The 23,220-nt window shown below is 45.7% G+C and overlaps 2 protein-coding genes across 31 annotated transcripts in view; one reads left to right on the top strand and one right to left on the bottom strand.

The window, feature by feature from the left end:
- Positions 1-23,220, bottom strand: part of RNF14 (ring finger protein 14) — a 64,558-nt gene that overhangs the window by 15,494 nt on the left and 25,844 nt on the right. For 12 of the 28 annotated variants that reach the window (XR_013531282.1, XR_013531281.1, XM_054250150.2 and 9 more), the window contains one exon: positions 6,767-6,887. Coding sequence is in view for 15 of the 28 variants with exons in the window: in XM_054250150.2 (XP_054106125.1) it covers positions 6,767-6,887 (121 nt within the window). In the remaining 13 variants the exon portion in view is untranslated. Of the gene's footprint in view, positions 1-1,433; positions 2,942-5,658; positions 5,683-6,607; positions 6,888-11,808; positions 11,966-13,284; positions 17,101-19,518; positions 20,528-23,220 lie in introns of those variants that run through there. The other 16 variants (XR_013531290.1, XR_013531292.1, XR_013531291.1 and 13 more) reach the window with 10 other exon arrangements.
- On the top strand, positions 4,837-16,900 carry GNPDA1 (glucosamine-6-phosphate deaminase 1). Of its 3 annotated transcripts, none has more exons than XM_008986716.5 (7): positions 4,837-4,869; positions 5,800-5,929; positions 9,410-9,511; positions 11,246-11,428; positions 12,443-12,627; positions 14,314-14,488; positions 15,460-16,900. In XM_008986716.5, the coding sequence occupies exons 2-7, from the start codon at positions 5,806-5,808 to the stop codon at positions 15,558-15,560; spliced, it is 870 nt and encodes a 289-aa protein (XP_008984964.2). In that variant the 5' UTR covers positions 4,837-4,869; positions 5,800-5,805; the 3' UTR covers positions 15,561-16,900. The 3 variants fall into 3 exon arrangements, with proteins under 3 accessions (XP_008984964.2, XP_035143270.1, XP_035143278.1); XM_035287379.3 differs by having other exon boundaries at positions 4,837-5,582; XM_035287387.3 differs by lacking the exon at positions 5,800-5,929.

Genomic DNA, 23,220 nt, shown 5'->3' with positions numbered 1-23,220 from the left:
ATTACTTTGATCAAATCTTTTTATTAAAATTCTTTTTTCTTTTTTTGCCAAATGTGTCGGGGTTGGTTGGTTTGTTTGAGAGACTTGCTCTGTCACCCAGGCTGCAGTGCAGTGGTGCAATCTCTGCTCACTGCAATCTTCAATGATTCTCAGGTTCAAATGACTTCCCAGGTTCAAATGATTCTCGTGCATCAGCCTCCTGAGTAGCTGGAATTACAGGCGCATGCCACCACTCCTGGCTAACTTTTATATTTTTAGTGGAGACAGGTTTTCACCATGTTGGCCAGGCTTGTCTCAAACTCCTGTGTTCAAATGATCCGCCCACCCAGGCCTCCCAAAGTGCTGGGATTATAGGTGTGAGCCACCCATCTTGACCAGATAAAATCTAAATAACAAGTTAGTGTGTGTTTGTAGCAGATTGTATTTTTTAAACTGGCCATACTTATATGTGTATCCTGTCCAACATTCACTTCTTGTAATATTACTGAACTTCTTACACAGAGAGATGGGGGGTCTATGTTTTCTCTTTCTAAATCTGGGAAGGCGCTTATGATTTCTCCAACCCACAGAGCTCAGCAGAAGTGATGCTATATGACTTCTGAGAATACATCGGGAAAAGGACACAGACTTAGCCCATCTTTGTCTCTTGATATACTTGCCCTTGGAACCCACTGCTACATTGTGAGGCAGCCCAGGAGACGGGGAGAGCCATGTGTGAGTGTTCTACTGACAGTGAGCACCAGATGCCAGACGTGTGAGCCAATGAGCTCTCATATGATTCCAGCCCCAGACTTTGAGTCTTTTTGGTAGAGATGGGGTTTCACCATGATATCATCGCCGCTGTATCCTGTCTGAATTTCTAGCCCACAGAAACTGTGAGAAATAAGTCATTATTGTTGTTTTCAGCCACTAAGTTTTGGGGTAATCTGTTATGCAGCAATAGATAACTAATAAAATATCCTTCCAGAATTTTCTCTAACTAGCTTCAGGGAGAAATATTTAATTACCTATTCACTCATTCACTCACTCAACCATGAAACCCAACAGGGTATATGTGGCTTCAGATATGCTAATCTAGGGGGGCGCAAATGTCATTAGAGTTCTCTGTCTTCTGTTTATCGTACCTTTCTGAAGTTCTACGCTTTCCTCCATTTTTTTTAAGATGGGGTTTTACCATGTTGGTCAGCTGGCCTCGAACTCCCGACCTCAGGTGATCTGCCTGCCTTGGCCTCCAAAGTGCTTGGATTACAGGCGTGAGCCACCGCGCCCAGCCAGCTTTCCTCCATTTTACGGCGCAAGATCTCAGGAGAGGTGTATTTCCCCGGAGTAGCTGCATAAGCCCCAAGGAAGACCTGAGTCACCTGCTGTGGCAGTGAGTCACGTTTTCAATTTCAAGTCACAGGAAATCTCCTAGCAATGAGTTGAACAATGAGTTTAAGGTATAAGGACATTTACTATTTACATAGAAGTGCAGAAGTAGGAGGCCCCAGCACTAGTCAGGCATCAAGAATGTCAGCGTTTTCTCTCCTCCACTTTACCCTCATGCTTGGTGCTTCACCGTAACAATGTGGCTTCCCCAGCTTCAGTCATCACAACTGCCTTCAAGGCAGAAAGAAAGGGAAGGAACCAGAAACCGCCAGCTTGTTTCTCAAGCACCACACTTTTCTCAGGAAGTAAAATATCTAACCAGAAGCCATCCTCCTCCCTCACTGGGCAGAACTAGGTTACTTAGCTCCCCCGTCGCTGTGAGAGTTGTTGACTTTCCAGTTTCTCCAGTGGGAAGCAGCAAGGGAGAAGGAGGCTGTGAATGGCTGCTGGGTTCGTGTCTTCCTTGACTGCCTGGCCTTGAACTAATCATGGCCAGAGCCATGGGGTCTCTAATTGGTTCAAAGGGTAGGGTCAGCACCACACAAACCCTATGAATTGAGTGGAATTTGAGGGATAACATCTGGGCAGGTTATTTGCCCAAAGCAAGGGTGCATTAGAGGGTATAAAAATATCTGACCATACAAGAGTTGCTGAGTGTTCCACTGTATGGATGAACTCACAATTCTTTTAATTTGCCAACTTTAGTTCCAAGACAAGAGGATGGGAGGACTGGTGTGCATAACAGTTGAAACACAGGTGTGGAGTAGGAGTAGTACAGGGAAACAGAAAGTTAGGGCTAGAGAGCATTTCAGTATGGTTAGAGAACGGGCTGTAAGGAGGATTAGGAGGAAATAATGGGGAATTACAGCTGGCTGTGAATGCCATGCTATGCTAATATTTCATTTAATGATCACAACAGCCACGCGAGAGCAGTATTACTTAATTTCCACTCAATTCCTGTGTTTCAGGTAAGAAAACTGAGACCTGGAGAAGCTGAGTCATTTGCTTGCATTACTCACTCAAGAATCAGAAATTAGCCAGACCAGAATTGAAACACAGGTCTTTCCAATTAGTCCCCAGGTGGACCCAAGATTGGGCCTCCAGGCTTCACTGAGACCCTGCGCTGGTTCCTTGCAGAAGGGCAACTCAGGGGAAATGGGCTCAGTGAGTCACCAGAAGTCACTTTCCTCCTGGAAAGATCTGGATGCAGATGCTGCAGACCTGGTCGGTTTATCAGATGTGCCCGGGGATTGGAGTTGCAGCTTCATTGTGAAACATCCTCATGCTGAGACAACATTTCTGGCCGGGCTTGGTGGCTCATGCCTCAGCACTTTGGGAAGCCAAGGCAGGTAGACCACTTGAGGTCAGGAGATCACAACTAGCCTGGCTAAATTGGGGAAACCCCACCTCTACTAAAAATACAAAAATTAGCTGGGTGTGGTGGTGGGCGCCTGTAGTCCCAGCCACTTGGGAGGTTAAGGCAGGAGAATCACTTGAACTGGGGAGGCGGAGGTTGAAGTGAGCCGAGATTGCAGCACTGTATTCCGGCATGGGCAACAGGGTGAGGCTCCATCTCAAAAAAATAAAAATAAAAAAGTCTGACTCTTTAAAAACAAACCAAAACTACACCAACACTGAGCCATTCACAGGCTCTCAGGATTTAGAAAAAGTCACAAAACCAAAATAACACTGAGGCAAAGAGCAAGTTCCCTGCACTGTAAAGGTATCAGCTCTATCTCTGGTCTCATCAGGATCTCACCAGATGAAACTGCCCCTAGCAAGCTGGTCTGGAGCTACAGCTGGGCCCAAGGGCTGGGTGAGCGCCTGGGGCTGTCCACAGTGAGCATAGTCAGCAGAACTGCAGAACGTGGCCACCCGGCTGACTGAGGAAGACCCTGTCACCGTGGGCAAGAAGCCAGGATTCCTTTGGCCTTTTGCTGCTGGAGGAAAACTAGGCTGATTAAGGAGGTCGCGCCACTGCTCTCTAGTGCTGACCAAAGTCCGGATGTCAGACTGTGAGGTCATAAATCACAAGTCTCTGTACTCCCCTGAGCCCCAGTTTCCACATCAATAAAATGGCAGTAATCATATCTGATCATTGGGCAGGATTCTGTGAACTAACGGGCACAAAGCTCTCGCAAAACCCTACATAATGGAAGGTGTTACTGATGACCAGCACTCAAGTTCTTCCTCCAGCCGCTGCATGGAAAGTTCCCAAGTGTTCCTAGAAGTCTGGAGAACTCTAATGTTGACTGGAAAGAATAAGATAGATCCCTTGTTCTGATATAGAAGCGTCTCAAATCCAGTCATATCAGCTGGGAGGCAGGGCGCGCTTGTGGCGAAAAGCATGGATGTCAGATTTGGACAGATCCCCTGAATTGAAGTCTTTTTTTTTGAGACGGAGTTTCGCTCTTGTTACCCAGGCTGGAGTGCAATGGCGCGATCTCGGCTCACTGCAACCTCCGCCTCCTGGGTTCAGGCAATTCTCCTGCCTCAGCCTCCCGATAGCTGGGATTACAGGCACGCGCCACCATGCCCAGCTAATTTTTTTGTATTTTTAGTAAAGACGGGGTTTCACCATGTTGACCAGGATGGTCTTGATCTCTTGACCTCGTGATCCACCCGTCTCGGCCTCCCACAAGTGCTGGGATTACAGGCGTGAGCCACCGCGCCCGGCTGAATTGAAGTCTCAGGGAAACCACTTGCGCCTCTGGCCAAGTAAAAAAGCAATGGCAAACCTACTTCACTGGAGTTGAATAAGGATTAAGTGAAATAATGCAGGTGAAATATCTGACTCTCGGTATATATAAGCCTCATGTGTATGTGTTCCCATTTATGTAAAACAACAGTGTAAGGACATTCATAGAAAGCAATTCAGAATGTACTCTAAGCTATAAGCAAGGGTTATCTTGGTGTGGGGCGTTGAGGAAACCAGGGGCCTGCCTTTTTCTCCATCATATAATGCTGCCAAGTTTGATCTTTAAAAAAAGGACCTTAAAAAGTCCAACTGTATTTTAAACAAAAGTTTTAATACCTGGGTAATAGCATCTAAACAAATAAAGAAACTGAAGGCAGAGCCAGGCCCAACCCTGGGAAACTGAGGAAGCTATTCTTCTTTGCCTGCCCCAGCTCAACCCCTGCACTAAAAATCTCCGGCCCCAGCCCCAAGGTCCAGGGGGCTGTCCTGAGGCAACCCGGCACCCCCCAATTCTCCCTCTTCTTGCACACACACACACACACACACACACAGGCTCGAACCCCCGCCTCTGAAGGGAAAGTGTGTTTTTTAGGGTCTGTTCCAGGGCCAGCCGGGTCCAGGGGGCCGAGGTGGGACTGTGAGTGGCCGGGGCCCCCCACACGGCAGAGTCAGACCCGGCAGCTGCGGCCCCGCTGAGTCAGCTCGGCAGGCGGCGCGCGCGACGCCGCGTGACCGCCGCCACGTGACCCGCGCGGGGCCTGACCGCCAGCGCAGTCGCTGCAGCCGTCGCGGGAGGCGTCCGCGTAAGTGGGGAGCGGGGCTGGCGGGCACCTTCCTCGCGGGCGGAAGCGCGGAGCGCTGCCCCAGCCCTCCGGCACCCGGTGTCGGGATCCCGGGGAGCCTCTCTTGCCCATTTTCCAGGCGGGATTGGATGGGCGATGGGGTCGTAATCGGGGCGAAAGACACGCTGTACCCCCACCGACGGCCGCACGGGCTACCTTCGCCTAGTGCCTCCCCACTCCCACTGACCGCAGTGCTGGGGGAGCAAAACGTCCTCCTTCGGGGCGAGTACCTTTTCCCGCTTATGCTTTGGGGGAAACTGAGGACCCAGAGAGGTTCATAAAGCAGGACGGGCTAGTAGGAACACCCTTCCACGCGTCCTGAGACACCACGCAGCCCCCCAGGCAGAGCTCATTGCCCCACCTGCTCTAGTGGCCCAGCATGATCGATCCCGTGACCTCTCTACTTCTAGAAGAAGAGTCGCGGGGTAGGGGGCGGGGAGGGGTAGAGTATCCCGCTCCCGTACCAGCTGCGGTTGAGGAGGCGGGGCTGCTGAGCCGATCATCTGTCTGGATGGTAACAGCCAACATAGTAAATGCTGGGTGGTTTACATGCATTCTCTCATTTCATATTCCCCGTCGTGAAATCTGTGAAGTAGGTACTATTGTCCCCATTTTGACATAGGAGGAAACGGCTCAGAGAGAACTTAGGTCCTTTGACCGAGGTCCTGCAGTTGGTAAGTGAAGGAGCTGAGATTAGAATCTAGGCCTGCCCCCAGTGGCGCCTGCTGGTGGGTTGTGAGTGGTGGAGGCGCCTGGCCCAGCCTCTTAGTTCCTCTGGGAATAGAAAGTCAGGATTGTTGCTGGGTGAGAAAGGCTTCTCCTGCCACCTCCGTCCCTTTCTCTGCCCCTTACCATTGATTCCTTTCTGCCATCCCCTCGCCCCCACTGCAGGACAACATGAAGCTCATCATCCTGGACCACTATTCTCAGGCCAGCGAGTGGGCGGCTAAATACATCAGGAACCGCATCATCCAGTTTAACCCAGGGCCAGAGAAGTATTTCACCCTGGGGCTCCCCACTGGTGTGTTCTTGGATGGAGGGGGTGCCATGGATAGGGGTGGAGAAAGTAGGCAACAGGGCCAGGGATATAGGCTCACTCAGCCAAGGGACTTCATGGGGGCTCTGGGGTACTGGTGCTGAGAGAGCACCTCCCTGCCCCTTCCATTTACAAAGGACCCAGCTTCTCTTATGAGTTGGTTTAGTCACTGCCTGTTCCTGCAGAATCCTGGATCAGAAAGGATCTTGGTTAGGCAGGAAGAACTTGATTTTTAGGCTACATCCTAAGTCAGCCTTGTCTACCAGGGTTTCTTAATAGAATTAAGTTGGATACCCTAAGGTGTTCATTTTATGTAATGAATTAATTTCTCTTCTCTGCATCTAGAGGGGTACTAGCTAAGTACCATCCTTGGGAGAATTGAGAAGATAGTCACTTAGATAATTTTCTGTAAGGCTTAATTAAACACAGGACCTAAGTAAAAAACAGTCCTGATTTATTTTGGAAAAAATCAACATGTGGCTTTTTTAGAAAGATATTTTGACCCCAGCTCCTCAAGACAAATGTCCTGATTATTTCTTTCAGAGATGAGTGGGTTTGCCCTAGTGGCCCTACATGACACATCCATTAGAGAGAGAGAGAGAGAGAGACTGTGTGTGTGTGTGTGTGTGTGTGTGTGTGTGTGTGTTGGGGGGATCTTCAAACTTTCTTTTTTTTTTGGTCTTCCTTGCAGTCCAAACTTTTTCTGTAAATGGCCTATAGTAAATACTTTAGACTTCACTAGCCATACAGACTCTGTTGCAACTACTTAACTCTTTTGTTGTTTGAAAGCAGCTATAATTAGCCTGGTGTGCTGGCACTCACCTGTAGTCCCAGGTACTTGGGAGGCTGAAGTAGGAGGATTGCTTGAGCCGGTAGATTGAAGCTGCAGTAAGCCATGATTGTGTCACAGTACTTCAACCTGGTTGACAGAGTTAGACCCTGTCTCAAAAAAAGAAAAGACAATATATAAATGAATGAGTGTGGTTGTATGTCAATAAAACCTTATGGACACTGAAGTTTGGATAGCCCAACTTGGTGAAACCCCATCTCTATCAAAAATGCAAAAATTAGCCAGGCATGGTGGCATGTGCCTGTAATCCCAGCTACTAGGGAGCCTGAGGCAGGAGAATCGCTTGAACCTGGGAGGTGGAGGTTGCAGTGAGTGGAAATCATGCCACTGCACTCCAGCTTGGGTGACAGAGCAAGACTCTGTCTAAAAAAAAAAAAAAAAAAATACAGGCCGCAGGCTAGATTTGACCTGTGGACCAGAGTTTGCTGAGCTCTGCACTGGAGGTTTGTGGAAGTGGTATCCACCTGTGCCTGTGAAACCACCAATGTCTCAGGCCCTCTGGAGGCTGTGCTAACATCCTGTCTCCTAACTGTGGGGAGACCCAACCTCTGTATGGGTCAGAGTCTGGACTTCTGAAACTGTTCCTTAGTTCTCATCATTGCAGAGTCAGATCCAAGCTCTTCAAGTGGCATTCAAGGCCCTCCAAGACCTGGCCTCTCCCTGCCTGTCCTTCGGGAGCCAGCAGGACAGCATTTCCACATGGGTTCCTTAGAACATTCCTTCTGTTAGATGTGGCACCTGTCAGGGTTCTGGGTGGAATCCACAGAAACCAACTCCGGCTAAATTAGGCAGATAAGGAGTTTATTGGCTAGATATTGGAAAGCTCAGAAAATTGATGGGAAGGCTAGAGGTTTGGAAAACGGCAGGAAAGAGGAAGCCATGTGGCTCAGGCATAGCTAAGGCCTAGTCACACTGATTATTTTGGGTGGGCTCTGGAGAGCTGCCATTCACTCAGCAGGTATTTATTGAATACTCTCTGTGTGCAAAGCTGTTCTAGGTTGTGAGGATACAGCAATGAACAAAAAGGATATAAACTTCTGCCTTCTGAAGCTTAAATTATAATGGGAAAGACAAATAATAAACAATCAGCAAAATATAGAGCCTGCTAGATGGTGATAAGAGGAAAGGAGAAACATGAAGCAGGAAAGGATAGGGAGTGTGTCAGTGGGGCTGGGGCTCTGCAGTGTTGGATGGTGGCAGGGAGGCTCTCAGCCAGGGGCCAGGTTCTGTGGAGCCTTAGAAGGTCTGGTGTTGCTGAGTGAAATGAGAAGCTATTGGGTTTTGAAAAGAGGAGTGACATGACGTGATCTAGATTTTTTTTTCATCTTTTTATTTTGCAAAATTTCAAATATTCAAAAAAGTTGTAAAAACAGGTCAATACCATTCACCTAAATTCACCAGTTGTTACCATTTTGCCACATTTACTTTGACCTTTCTCTGGCCCTTGTTCTCTATCAACACACACACAAGGTTTTTTTCTGAGCCACGTGAAAGTAAGTTCCAGATATCCTGACACTTCTTTCTAAATCCTTCAGCACACAAATCCTGAGAATACGGACATTCTCCTATACAACCATGATACCATCATACCTAAGAAAATGAAAAATCAGGTCATCATCTCATATGCAAACTATGTTCACAATCTTTTCTCAGTTGTCCACATTTATCTTTTATAGGTTGGTTTTTAAAAATTTAATCCTGTGTCCAGTCAGGGTTCATACATCTTTAGTCTTTTAATATACAGTGTCCTGCCTTTTATTGTGTGTGTGTTTTTATGACATTGACTTTTTTTTTTCTTGAGATGGAATCTGGCTCTGTTGCCCAGGCTGGAGTGCAATGGTGCGATCTCGGCTGACTGCAACCTCCGCCTTCCAGGTTCAAGTGATTTTTGTGCCTTAGCCTCCCAAGGAGTAGCTGGGATTACAGGCGCATGCCACCATGCCCAGCTAATTTTTGTATTTTTCGTAGAAACGGGGTTTCACCATGTTGTCCAGGCTGGTCTTGAACTTCTGACCTCATGTGATCCACTTCCCTCAGCCTCCCAAAGTGTTGGGATTACAGGTGTGAGCCACCGCACCCAGCCATGACATTGACTTTTTAATGAGAGTCAACTAGGGCTTCACTGCTCCTCAGGGAAGTCTTCCTTGAACCCTGAAGCACTGGGTGAGCCTGTGCTTTACCCCATCACAACTGATGTTCCTGCTTTGTGTTCTACTCCTAAGCAGTGAGTTCTTTGAGTAGCTACTGTCTTTTGCTCCCTGTGTCCTTATCACATGGCCCTGTGCCTTGCACATAGTACTTGTTTAGGGAGTATCATGTCAGAAATTAAGTCTGACATTTACTCAAGTACAGATCAGAGTGATTTCAGTCATCAGGGTGCTGGGCACTGGGGATTAAGCAGGGATCAAGGCAGACACAGCCCTGCCCTCCTGGAGCTTACAGTCTAGTGGTGAAATAGGCATTAAACAAGCAATAAGTGGATGGATGGCAGTTTGGATTGGAGTAGTGGGTAGGACTTCAGATCTGACAGAGTCTCCCTGTAAGCAGCCCTGATTCATTCCTGTAATCCAGACTGGGGGTGCGAGGGGCTTTCATGGCTGTGGCCTCTCTTGCAGGGAGTACCCCACTTGGCTGCTACAAGAAGCTGATTGAATACTATAAGAATGGGGACCTGTCCTTCAAATATGTGAAGACCTTCAACATGGATGAGTATGTGGGTGAGTCTTTCTCTTTCAAGGATCTTTCCTGATTCTAGGAGACTCATGATCCTAGAGACTCACTCTCCTGGATCCATGATCTAGGAGACTCATTGGCCTAGCCCTGAAGAGGAATCGGGGAGCCAGTGACATTTGGTGATAGGCTCAATTATCAATACTTACCTCTTGGTTTACTCAGCTAAAAAATGGGGCTAATAAAGCTGACCTCACAGGTTGTCAGCATTAAATGATATTATAATAGATGTGGAAGTTTCTTATATATAACAAATACTTAATAAATATTAGAGTATCTCCTTCTCTGCCTGCTTCCCAACTCCATGCCATTTCTTTCTGGAACAAATGATTGCAAGTGGGATCCCGCTGGGGTGTTTCCCCTGAGATTTGTGTCTGGGCTTTCTCTCCAGTGTGCAGCCTCCAGCTCACCTTTCTACCAGGCACACTTGGAGGGGACCTGAGATTGGTGTCCTTCCTGCTGCTGAAAAGCTGTATCTTGATCTTCTATCACTTCCCTTCCCTGAGTCATTTTGTAATAGCTTCACTTTAAACATCCTTTTAAAAAAAATTGTGCCACTTTGACAGGCTAAGGCGGGCGGATCACAAGATCAGGAGTTTGAGACCAGTCTGACCAACATGGTGAAACCCTGTCTCTACTAAAAATACAAAAACTAGCAGAGCATGGTGGCACATGCCTGTAGTCCCATCTACTTAGGAGGCTGAGGCAGGAGAACCACTTGAACCTGGGAGGCAAGGTTACAATGAGCCGATATTATTCCACTGCACTCCAACCTGGGCAACAAAGTGTGACTCTGTCTCAAAAAAAAAAAAATCGCGGTAAAATACATGTAACATGACATTTACCATCTTAACCACCTTTCTGTGTACAGTTCAGTAGTGTTAAGTTCATTCACATTGTTGTGCAACCCATTTCCAGAACTCTTTTCATCTTGTAAAACCCAGGCTCTATGTCGGTGAAACAACTTCTCATTTCCCCCTTCACCAGCCACCGGAAACCACCATTTTAATGTCTGTTTCTATGAATCTGACTACTCTAGAATCACACTAGAGTATATAACTGGAATCATAAAGTATTTGCCTTTTTGACTGGCTTTTTTCACCTAGCATAAAGCTCCACAAGCTTCATCCATTGTTGTAGCGTGTGTCAAAATTTCCTTCCTTTTTAAGGTTGATTTGACATATTCTTAATGCTTAACATTAAACATTTTTTTTTTCCTGAATAAAAAAAAGTTGATTTGGGGAAAGCCCAGAGATAGTTCTCTCTAACCACCTGGTGTTCAAGCTGGAATTTATTCAGGCTGAGCGGGTGGAACTGGGAATGGATGGTGGAGTAAGAGACACAGGGTGAGGGGTGTGCTTGCTTGCTTTCTAAGATGGGCCCAGCCCTACCCCAGGTGGCCAGAGTGTCCCCAGCCTCTAGTCTATGGTCATTGCCTTATGAAAAGCAGATCAGAATGTGGGGATTTCCCAGGCCCCTGGTGTGCAGTTACTCTGGCCCAGCCTGGTGGCCACAGATGGTGGCACTGGGTAGGTAGACACTTATGGATACTGGTTCAGCCTGTCCCAAGTGGCTAGGGGTCAGAAGGCTGGTGCTCAAGGCTCCCAGATGGGCAGACCCCTGGGAGTATCTCTATAGGTCAGCATGGTGTCCTGGCATCCTCCTTAGGAGGGGAGCTTTGGCTTGGCCTAGGCATGACTGAGTGTCCCATGGCCCCACAGGCCTTCCTCAAGACCACCCGGAGAGTTACCACTCCTTCATGTGGAACAACTTCTTCAAGCACATTGACATCCACCCAGACAACACCCACATTCTGGATGGGAATGCAGTCGACCTACAGGCAGAATGTGATGCCTTTGAAGAGAAGATCAAGGCTGCAGGCGGGATCGAGCTATTTGTTGGAGGTGAGCTTGACACTCTGCAGCACACATGTCCAGGGACAGACTTGTGGGAAGGACATGACACCATGTCTGTCACCAGACAGCTTCCTCTGGGTGTGCTGGTGACTGTAGAGACAGAGGTGGGAGAAATGGGCCCTGCCTGGCTCTGTTACTCAGGAACTGCGTTATCTTGGGGTTCTCTTTCTGCAGTTTGATGCCTTGTCTGTAAACTGAGAGGTTTGAGTTTGGACTCTGAGTTTCTGTCTACTCCCCAGTCTGAAGGTTTTATGGATCAGTCCTAGAACTTATCTAAACATTTAACATCACAAACTCACGTAGTTCCAGAGGCTCCATACACCCCATATAGATAGCCAGTTGAACCCCAGAGAAGTTAGGTGACTCACTCAAGGTCTGCAGGCAGGAGCAGGTATCTGCCTCTCCGATTTGTGCTCTGGTTCCTCCTCTGGGCTGCCCTTCTGTGTGTCCATCTGTTGCTCCTCTGGAGTTACCCATGAGGGGTAACATTGAACTGCCTTTTATTGCTCTAGAGATCACTCTTATCTAGAAGAGTGGGGAGAAAGGGGGCAGGAGCTCTCATTCTCTGAGATATTAGAACCTATCCGGGTTCTTCTGGTGTTTTATTCATTGTACGTCTATCCCAGAAGCAGGACACTCTAACTAAAGGCAGAAGAGACAGAGAAGGTACACGTTTCTAATAGTCTGAGAAGCAGAAGCTGTTTGGAGTGCTTCTTCCTCAGGTTTTGAGGTTGATAGCAAGTTAACAATGTCTGTGTGTGCCTCAGATAGAAATGGTGGGGAGAGTCTCTTCTGAGACAGTACAGCAAAGAGAAAGAAATGGTAGGAAGGGTGACAGATCTCATGTTTAAGGTGTACCTGCCCAGGGCTGCAAATGAGAAAGGTGACATAGTTTTCAACGTTTTTTTTTTTTCAGACCCTAGTTAGGGATGGAGAGATTGTCCATGCTTGAAATCTTGGATCCCTGGGACTCACAGGGCTGCGCTGGCTCTCTCCCTGTAGGCATCGGCCCTGATGGACACATTGCCTTCAACGAGCCAGGCTCCAGTCTGGTGTCCAGGACCCGTGTGAAGACTCTGGCCATGGACACCATCCTAGCCAACGCCAGGTTCTTTGATGGAGAACTTGCCAAGGTGCCCACCATGGCCTTGACGGTGGGGGTGGGCACTGTCATGGATGCTAGAGAGGTAAGGGTGCAAGGGCCCCACCAGCCTTGCGCTGGTGTGGACTTGTCTTTTTCTTGTTAATCTTAACTATACTGGTACCACCTACATATTAAAGATGAAGACATGATAAATAAGGCTAAAATCCTTGCTGCCCTGTTACTCACTGTTCCTCTTGCCTCTTTGGAAGACATCATTATTCCCAGTGTGAGATGAATCCCTTGAGCACTTTTTTGGTGCATTTAGCTGACTGCCTGGGACACCAGGCTCTCTGGCCATGGGCCTATTTCATGCTTTTCACAGGCAGAGAGGAGGCCAGCATTACTAATGTTGGAATATGAATTTTGTACCTGACCAGGTGTAGAGAAAGGGGGTCCCTGGTTCCTTGTAGTTGGTAGAGGTCACTGTTTGGACACCAGGGATGCTTGTGCTTCTAGGCCCATGCTCAGAGATTAATAAATGTGGTGATGTGTGATTAAAATGTGTTTTAAGCTGAATTTAGTTTTTCCCCTAAAAAACTGGCTATCATTTGAACTTGATTTTTTTGTGGTTCCAATTTCCTTACTTTCATTAGAACTTAAGAAGCATTTTCTCTTGCTTTCTGACATGTATTCAGTAGGAAGCAGCTAAGACAGGTTAGATTTATATTTCTTTGCCCAAGTCAATAAACAAGCATCTAAATCAGTGAAAAAATTCATTTAAAGTGAACTTTTATGAAATGAGTGATGGCACCCAGATTTCTTTTGGGTAACCTTCAATCAGTACATGGGGTTTGGGTGCTTACTTGCTGTTTTTGGCCTTGCAGCTTGGAAACGGGTTGAGGGCCATCCTTATTGTGAAAGCATCTTGATCTGGGAAAGGGTCTGGGGCTGGGAATCAGGAAATTCTTTTTTCTAAAAAGAGTTCTGGGTTGCTGAGGGGTCAGGAAGAAATAGTCACATTCCCTCTATGCTTCTGCATTCTAATCTTTTAAGAAACGAACAGCAAATCCTGTTCACAACTCTGTGGCACATGTGAATTAAAATGAAAGGAAATCTATAGAACTGAGGTTTCTCTTTTCCTGCCCTTGAATAGAGCTGAGTTCTTTAAGATCATTTACATTCTTGATATTTTAACTGTCAAGTGGAGACTGTACCTTCGTTTTATTATATATAAACAAAACCATCACCCCAAGTCACATTAGTTCATAGGTTTAATGCTGTGAACTGAAAGTGACCAGAGTATGGGGCAGCCTTTCTGGGATTCAGCCTTAAGAGGCCCCACAGATAACTTCCATCATCGCTTGCAAAGTGCCCTTGCTGGTGGTGCAGGTTGGCAGCCCTCTTTCACAAACTGTGCTTGTGCAAAGTCACCCAGCTGATGAGATAACAGGCCTGGGCATGGCATGTCTGTTGGCAGGGCACCTTCACAATCATCATCAAAGACACCTAGAGGCACTGTCGCATGCTGGTCAGGAACATGGACTTTGGGGTCATAAATGACCCTGGCCAAGTTACTTAACCCCCTGGGGTTCCATTTTCTTACCACATAACATGGGGTAATGATGCTGCCTGCCTTGGGTTATTTGTCTGATAAAGCACAGGGAGCACTGAGCAAAAGTATGTTACGTGGTAACCACTTATAATGTGATATGAACAACCATCATCCTTACAACCATCTGGGGTATAGGGACTGCTCCCCTCCATCACGGACTTGTTTTCTGATCCCCAGGTGATGATCCTCATCACAGGTGCTCACAAGGCATTTGCTCTGTATAAGGCCATCGAGGAGGGAGTGAACCATATGTGGACCGTGTCTGCCTTCCAGCAGCATCCCCGCACTGTGTTTGTGTGTGACGAGGATGCCACCTTGGAGCTGAAAGTGAAGACTGTCAAGTATTTCAAAGGTGAGAGAGGTGTGGGTCCAGGAGCAGGTGGTCAAGCTCAGGTGGTGCTAAGAGTCAGAATGAGATCCAGCTTTGATCCTCTGGTCATTTTAATTGACAACTGTAATCTTAATATCAAACTCAACTTCATCACACTACACAGTCATTTCTCTTCCGCCTGTGACTGCAAAGATCCATTTCTGGAGATCTGTTTGCTCTGAGAAAGAGCAATGTAAGAAAGAAAATGCAGCGTGTGGTCCAAGGACTATGTAGTGACCTCACAGTGCCATTAAGCCTCAGGTTTTCTCTTTGCAAATCTTTTATAGCTACTCCCCTCTAGGTGAGGCACTGAATTATCAGGATGATCTTCCTCTCTTTTATTTTTTTGAGACAGGGTCTTGCTCTGTCGCTCAGGTTGGAATGCAGTAGTGTGATCTTGGCTCAGTGCAACTTCCACCTCCCAGGTTCAAGTGATTCTCCTTGCCTCAGCCTCCCAAGTAGCTGGGATTACAGGTGCCTGCCACCATACCTGGCGAATTTTTGTATTTTTAGTAGAGACGGGGTTTCGCCATGTATACCAGGCTGGTCTCCAACTCCTGACCTCAGGTGATCCACCCGCCTAGGCCTCCCAAAGTGCTGGGATTACAGGCGTGAGCCACCACACCCAGCCCTTCTTTTACTTTAAAAGGATGCATGTTGCTTGAATATCCTCCTTTACACAAGCAGGTCAATTAGTAATTTGTTCTTTGCTGAAAAGACTAACCTTTAAATAGTCAACTCCCATAGCGATTGAATTTATAAAAGTTCCATGAATATAGTACTCACTGTGAATAACTCTTCATAATTTAAGGGTGTTTATCATTTATCATAGAGAAAAGAGAGACGTGTCAGCTCTAAGACAAAATTTGAGAGCTCCTGGATATTATGATTGATAATCGAGGAACACTTGCCACTGCCTGAATTAACTACTTTTTGTTTTTAATTTTTTGTAGGTTTAATGCTTGTTCATAACAAGTTGGTGGACCCCTTGTACAGTATCAAAGAGAAAGAAACTGAGAAAAGCCAATCTTCTAAGAAACCATATAGCGATTAGCCTGTGCTGGGACCGAGTGTCAAATACCCATAGGGAAAGGCAGGTCTTTCTGGAAATTGTTTTTAGAAGAAAGAATTGTATTTCTTTAATCTAGCATAGTTACTCTAGATAAGTGGGTAAACTTATTATTCTTGGCTATGAGGCTAGGAGCCTAGTCATGGAGTTTAGCTATAGGGAGAATGATTTGTTTGTAACTTAATCAGAAAAAAAATTTCTGCAAAAATGTATTCCATAATTTTGATGTCTGCCAACCCAGGTTGGGAGTTTTAAACTTTTTGTTCTGCTTCAGCCATGGTTCACATGTACGACACACTCCTGTCAGGAATTTCTCTCCTTACATGCACTGATTTTCAAGTGGGAGGGAATTTAGGGACTTGTGTATATTGGACACAATCTCTGAAGGGTCTTGAGTCCCTCTCGCACAGGCCTGCCCCTTGGTTGAGAACCATTGTTCCAGGTTAAGGCACAAACTCTCAATATCTAAAGTAAGTGCAAGGAAGCAGTCTCTCTGGTCCGTAACAAGTGCAATGGAAAGAAAACGATCCCTTCCTTCCTTCCTCTAGTTGTTTTCCACTTTCACAGCTCTTCTCTGAACTGGGAGTGCTTGGGGGAGGATTTGGGTATGTGGGGCCAAAGAGGTGGCTTCTACTGATAAACCCAGAGCTTCAGGGGGCCCAGCCACGTCAAACTTCTCTCCTCCAGGGACTCTTCAGCACCAAAAGGAGGAAGGTGGAAGCCCTTTTCCCCATAGAGCCCTGCTGTTGTGAAAGGCCTCACTGTGGATCCTGTTTTATATGCTCATTAGTAAGTAGGTGGTCCACTGGGGCAATAGACACTGCCTCAATTTCAGTGTTGTGTTCAGCCAAGGGGACAGTTTGGGCAGGCAGCTTAAGTGTGAGTTTAGTCACAACTCCTGAGTGTCCCGCTCGCCTGCTTCCCTAGGAAGTGAGTGCCAGGAAAACACACCAACTGCTTCTAGTATTGTTTCCCCACTTAAAATACTTCTGCTCAGATTCACATGGTGTGGTCTGATCTTTTGCCCATTTATCCTTCTCCCCGGATCCCAAGGTGGTCTGTTGCTCTGGCTTCCTTTCATTCTTAGGCCTTCATGGAGTGGATGCTGCCTCCTCCTTGCTGTTTTTGTGCCTGTTTGAAGCTACTGCTGCCTCTGTTTCTGGGAAAGACCTTTTAGAGCCTGGCTCAGGCCTTAGGGCTACGTTTGGTACCTGTGTTTTGTCTTTAGCTTTTCTACGTCATTGTGCTGTCATTCTGTTTTAAGTTCATGGATCAGTGGATTTGTTTACAATGTGATATTTTCTATTAAATCCAGTATTTTCAAATAACATGTCATTTGTGGATTTGAGCCCCAAATTTAGAAGACTCTCTGGGCTATTCGTATATTTTAGAATGAGCTGGTAAGCAAAGCCTCACACTCAGTCCTCACAAGAGCTTGCAGGAAGGCCACAGGCAGGGCAGCCATCTATTGATCTCTTCTTCAGTCATCAGAGTAAAAATAAGAGATTTTATGAAAATGAAGCACCTATATGAAAAAGGGTAGGAATGAACAGATGAGAAATAAATTGTCATGTTCTGGCTGTACCTGAGATCCAGATGAGGATACAGCTGTTATAAAGACTAAGGCAGATTCGTGATGAGGGTTAAAAAATTGCACAGTATGGAAAAATACATTTAGTTTTTTTTTTTTTAATATGATGAAATATCTTAGGTCAATATAGCCAATTAAGGAGGTAGGTGTAGAAGTTGGAAGAAGGGTTTAATTTTTTAACAATTTTGAGGCTGGGTGTAGTGGCTCACACCTTTAATCCCAATACTTTGGGAGGCCAAAACAGGAGGATCACCTGAGATCAGGAGTTCAAAACCAGCCTGGGAAACATAACAAGACCCTTGTCAAATGACATTAGACAAGCATGCTAGTGCATGCCTGTAGTCTCAGCCACTCAGGAGGCTGAGGTGAGTGGATTGCTTAGGTCCAGGAGTTCAAGACTGCTGTGAACTATAACTGCATCACTGCACCCCAGCTCTAGGCAACAGAACAAGACCCCATCTCAAAAAAAAAAGAAACCAACCAATTTTGAGATATAATTTACATGCTGATAAAATTAACATTTAAATATAAATCCAATGATTTTTTTGTTTATGGAATTGTGTACCTCCCTACCACAATCCTTTTTTTTTTTTTTTGAGACCCAAAAGTCTCACTGTGGTCTCCCAGGCTGGAGTGCAGTGGTGCAATCTCAGTTCACTGCAACTTCTGCCTCCTGGGTTCAAGTGATTCTCCTGCCTCAGCCTTCCCAGTAGCTGGGATTACAGGTGCGCACCAGCACATCCAGCTAATTTTTGTATTTTTAACAGAGATGGGGTTTCACCATGTTGACCAGGCTGGTCTTGAATTCCTGGCCCCAAATGATCTGCCTGCCTCGGCCTCCCAAAGTCCTGGGATTACAGGCATGAGCCACCATGCCCAGCACCACAATCCATTTCTTTCTTTTTTTTTTTGAGACGGAATTTTGCTCGTTACCCAGGCTGGAGTGCAATGGCGCGATCTCGGCTCACCGCAACCTCCGCCTCCTGGGTTCAGGCAATTCTCCTGCCTCAGCCTCCTGAGCAGCTGGGATTACAGGCATGCGCCACCATGTCCAGCTATCTTTTTGTATTTTTAGTAGAGAAGGGGTTTCACTATGTTGACCAGGATGGTCTCGATCTGTTGACCTCATGATCCACCAGCCTCGGCCTCCCAAAGTGCTGAGATTACAGGCTTGAGCCACCGTGCGCAGCCCACAGTCCATTTCTATCATTCCCCAAAGCTCCCTACTCCTGACCCCAGTCCCAGACAATTACTGGCCTGCTTTGTGTCCATAGATTTACCTTTTCTGGTCATTTCACCTAAATGGAATCATGTGAGATAACATCTTTTGTGGCTTTTTTCACTAAGCATAACGTTTTTCAGGTTCACATAACACGAAGCAGTATTCCATTCCTTTTTATTGCTGTATAGTATTTCATTTTGTGGACATACGTTTTGTTCATCCAATCAAGAAAGGTTTAAATTTTAAGTATGTTATAGAAAAGAAATTAACTATATTAAAATTAAACAAAAAAGGATTTAGTGATAACAGCTAAACTGGACATGTCTGTATGAACTTGAGATCTTAAATCTGATGTATTTCCCAAGTCTGTGTTTTCTTGGTTGCTCAACAGCACTATCTTGCTACAACCAGTGCTTATGTGTTTAAGTGGGATCTATCCCCCTGGGTCAGCTTGGGCCTCTAATATCAGGGCTCCTTGGACAGGAGCTAATCATATGTTTGGGGGCAGTGATCAGAGTAGGCCTGGAATATTTCGTTACTGGAAATAAGGGTACTTTCAAAAATGTCTGGAGCTGGTTGGGCGCAGTGGCTCATACCTATAATCCTAACGCTTTGGGAGGCCAAGGCAGGCACATCACCTGAGGTCTGGAGTTCAAGACCAGCCTAGCCAAGATGGTGAAATGCCATCTCTACTAAAAATACAAAAAATTAGCTGGGTGCAGCGGCATGTGCCTGTAATCCCAGCTACTTGCGAGGCTGAGTCAGGAGAATCGCTTGAACCAGGGAGGTGGAGGTTGCAGTCAGCTGAGATCATGCCACTGCACTCCAGCCTGGGCTACAGAGCAAGACTTTGTCTAAAAAAAAAAAAAAAAAAAAAAAAAATCTGAGGCTTGTCCCAGTAAGTCTGGGGATGAAATAAAGCAAAACAAAAATGTCTGAGGCAGTTTTGAGAGGACAAAACAGCCAGTTAAATGGGTTCCCACTGACCATTTTCACAATTTGATAAAAAAGGAAATATTAAATACAGCTGACTGGATCAAGTTGAATTTGTAAAACAGCAAGTTTGATAAGCAAGGAAAAAGGTAACATTAAGTGCACACAGAGTTGTGTTTCAGGAAGAGTAGACAGAATGTGTTTAAAGTTTTATTATATTTAGTAAAAAGTGGCAGTGTTGACATCAGTGGGTGCTGCCTTCCTTCCATTAGTCTGTTTATAAAGCAGAGGTGAACACAAGAGCCTGGCCCACTATTCCCCCGACGGCCCACTCTTCTACTCTTTCCATCCTTCAGGGCTTGCCTCCAACGTCATTTATCAGATAACTCTTCCCTGACCCTCCAATATAAAGCTGCAACTCCCAAGTTCGTATCCTTGTTGTGTGCTGTTTTCTCAGAATCTTTTACCACTGAACATGTATTTTGTTTCCCCAAAATATAAGCTCCATGAAGGCAGATGTTAAATACTGCTCCATTCTGCTCCTATAGCAGTGCCTTGGTATCTAGAAGGCATTGGTATTTGTTGAACCATAAGCCTGGTAGTTGTCCCCGAGTAGTGATTGTATACAACAACCAGGGGAAATCATAGCATATTATATAATGGATGAGCCAAATGGCCTACTGAGAAGATCTAACTTGGCAAATTTGATGCTTCTTTCCTGGGAACCAAAATCCTTACTGTGATGGATGCTAGTGAACCACATCCATTTCCAGTAAGATACAGTGTGACAGGATTTCGAGTTATGCAGTAATGGGCAGGCAAAACAGAACATAGTAATTTGGACCCCAGGGGAGCCATTACCACCAGCTGGCAGTCATACTACATTAACAATCATAATAGTCTGATTAGTCTCCTCAAAGACTAATTCGTAAGGTCCCAAACCTCTAACCCCTCTACCCCAGGTTCCCTCTCAGCCAATGACCTTGAAAACAAAAGTAATCAGAAAAGAATGTCCATGAGTTCCCACCATCACACACCCACAAGCCAGCCCTGCTCTCACACTCTGCTGTCTCCCTGTTACCTGCTCCTTGGCCGAGCCCTCTGCTTGCACATCAGATCCATCCTCTCTTGCCTCCTTGAGGACATTGCTCTGACAACACTCCATCTCTCACCTACAGCATCGAATTGTCCTCTCCTGGACCACTCCTGTGGCATTCAAGACAAGATTTAAAAACAAAACTCTACCTCATTTGCCCTCTCAGCTACATCCTCATTTCTCTGATCTCCTTTAGAGCAGTTTCTGGAGTTACCCATGCTCTAACTTTAATGTCTCCCTCTTCTATTCTCTCTTCTCCTTCTGGTATGGTAGTCCCCCTTCATCCACAAGGTATATGTTCCAGAATCCCCAGTGAATCTGAAATGTGGACAGTACTGAACCCGATACAGTTTTTTTCTATATACATATGCCTCTGCTAAAGTTTAATCTATAAACTAGGCACAGTAAGAGATTAACAGAAATAAAACAGAATTATAAGAATACACTGTAATAAGTTATGTGAGTGTTGTCTCTATCCCTCTCTCAAAATTTTATTGTATTGCACTTACCTATTTTTGGACTACAGTTGACCATAGAAAGTGCAACTGTGGGTAAGGGGGAACTACCGTATTCCTATTATGCAGAGCTATGCTTTTCTTTCTTCTTTCCTTTTTTCCTTTCCTTTTCTTTTGAGACAAGCTCTCACTCTGTTGCCCAGGCTGGAGTGCAGTGGCATCACCTCAGCTCACTGCAACCTCCGCCTCCCAGGCTCAAGCGATCCTCCCACCTCAGCCTCCTCAGTAGCTGGGATTACAGGTATGTGCCACCATGCCTGGCTAATTTGTGTGTGTGTGTGTGTGTGTGTGTGTGTGTGTGTATTTTGTAGAGACTGGGTTTTGCCATGTTGCCCAGGCTGGTCTCAAACTCCTGGCCTCAAGCAGTCGCCTGCCTCAGCCTCCCAAAGTGCTGGGATTCCAAGTGCAAGGCACTGCATCCAGCCTACACTTTTAAAAATTATCCAACAGCGCTTGGGTATTCTGCTGTTGTTAAAAAACTTTCCATTCCTTTTTGAAATTCTTCAGTTTCAATTTGAGCAGTTTCTATTGACATATCTTCAAGCTCACTGATTCTCTGTGGCAGCGTTCAGTCTTCTGAGCCCATCAAAGGTATTCATCTCTGTTTCAATGTTTTATTTCTAGCATTTCTTTTGGATTCTAAGTTTCCATCTCTTGCTTGTATTAACTGACTATTCTGAGATGTTTTTCCCTTTTTCTATTAGAGAACTGGCACATTAATCAGTTATTTTAAATTCCCAGTCTGGTAACTCTCAAATCTCTACCATATCTGAGTCTGGCTCTGATGCTTGCTCTCTTTTTCTCTTTTAGCATGTTTTGTACTTTTTTACTAAAGCCAGACATGATGTATTAGGTAACAAGAACTGAGGTAAACAGGCCTTTAATGTAAGTTGTGTGTTTATCTGGCTAACAGGCTGCGTCTAATGTTCACTGTAGGTGCTAGAGGCTCTGATTTTCCTCAATGTCCATGTCTTCACTGTTGTCTTCGGGTTTCCCTAGAAATTCCTTCTTAAAATAGAGTCTGTATCTTGCAGCTCTCTCTGTTGTAATCCACTGTAATCCTGGAGCCCTACTGATGGTATCGTATTGGTGAGCAGAAGCACTGCATACTCTTATGATTAAATCTGTCTTTTCTTTAGTGGAGCCTTGTTTTTTCCTCCTATGTGAGACAGGAAGGCTAGAGGCAGGTTAAGCCATCCATCTGCCTTTCTCCTAGGCTAGAGAAGGTTCCTGCAAGTAGTTTTCCCTGAGAAAACTGTTCTCTGCCATGGAGAACAGAAGCTCTGGGGCTACTTTCTTCCTGGATGTATTTCAGAATGGTTACTTTCCCCTTCTTGTGTCCAAAGCACAAGGGAATTTTCCTGCCATCTTTACAGGAGAACCCAGTGGGTCTCCTTGAGGTAAAACCCACCAAAGTGTGGGGTCCCCTTAGACTAGCTCCTGGTTTTGAATTCTCAAGCTAGTTAGTCCACACTTAGCTCACAGCAATTTGTTTAAATCTTAATTACTGGCTCCAGCAGCTTCTGCCTTAGGTGAGCTGATCTCCTCCATTTTCCTGCTTGTTTTTGTAGTGAAGATTTGCCCTGTGACCTCAATTCTCTGATAGATGTAAGAAAAGCTGTTTATCAGTTTGCTCGGCCTTTTTCTTATTATGAGGACACCCCATTCTTTCTCAAACACATTCCAGATTTGCAACTGCCCTCCAATGAAACAGCACTTGTCAAAGTCCCAGGGACCTCAACACTGACTACTACAACTGTTACAGCTCACAGTACTTGACCTTTTTGCAGCACATGACACAGTTGATTATTCCTTCCCTTAAACTTGACTTGGTTTCCAAGACACCACACACGGCTGGTTTTCTTACCTTACTGGCCACTATCTGTCTTTGCTGGTTCTTCCTCATTCCTTGACCTCTTAGCATCTGGAGTGACCAATACTCGGTCCTTGGACCTTTCTCTATATACAACTCACTGCCTTAGTAATCTCATCTAGTCTCATGGCTTTAAATACCATTTACATGTTGACTCCCATAATTCTATCTCTAGCCTGAGTCACTCCCTTCAACTCTGGACTAGAATATCCTGCTGCCTATCTGTCATCGCCCCTGGGATAATTACCAGGCATCTCAAACTTACCTATCCACAACCACATTCCTGATATTCAGCCACAAATCTGTGCTACCTACAGTTTTCTCATCTCAACTGCTCAAAAATACCTAGAAATCAACCCTGATGCATTATTTTCTCACATTACACATCAAGCCTATCAACAACTCCTATTAGTTT

This window comes from Callithrix jacchus, chromosome 2 (assembly GCF_049354715.1).
Source record: "Callithrix jacchus isolate 240 chromosome 2, calJac240_pri, whole genome shotgun sequence".
Taxonomy (NCBI): Eukaryota; Metazoa; Chordata; class Mammalia; order Primates; family Cebidae; genus Callithrix; species Callithrix jacchus.
The sequence above is the reverse complement of the archived record's forward strand: the minus strand, read 5'-3'. Positions and strand labels throughout refer to the sequence as shown.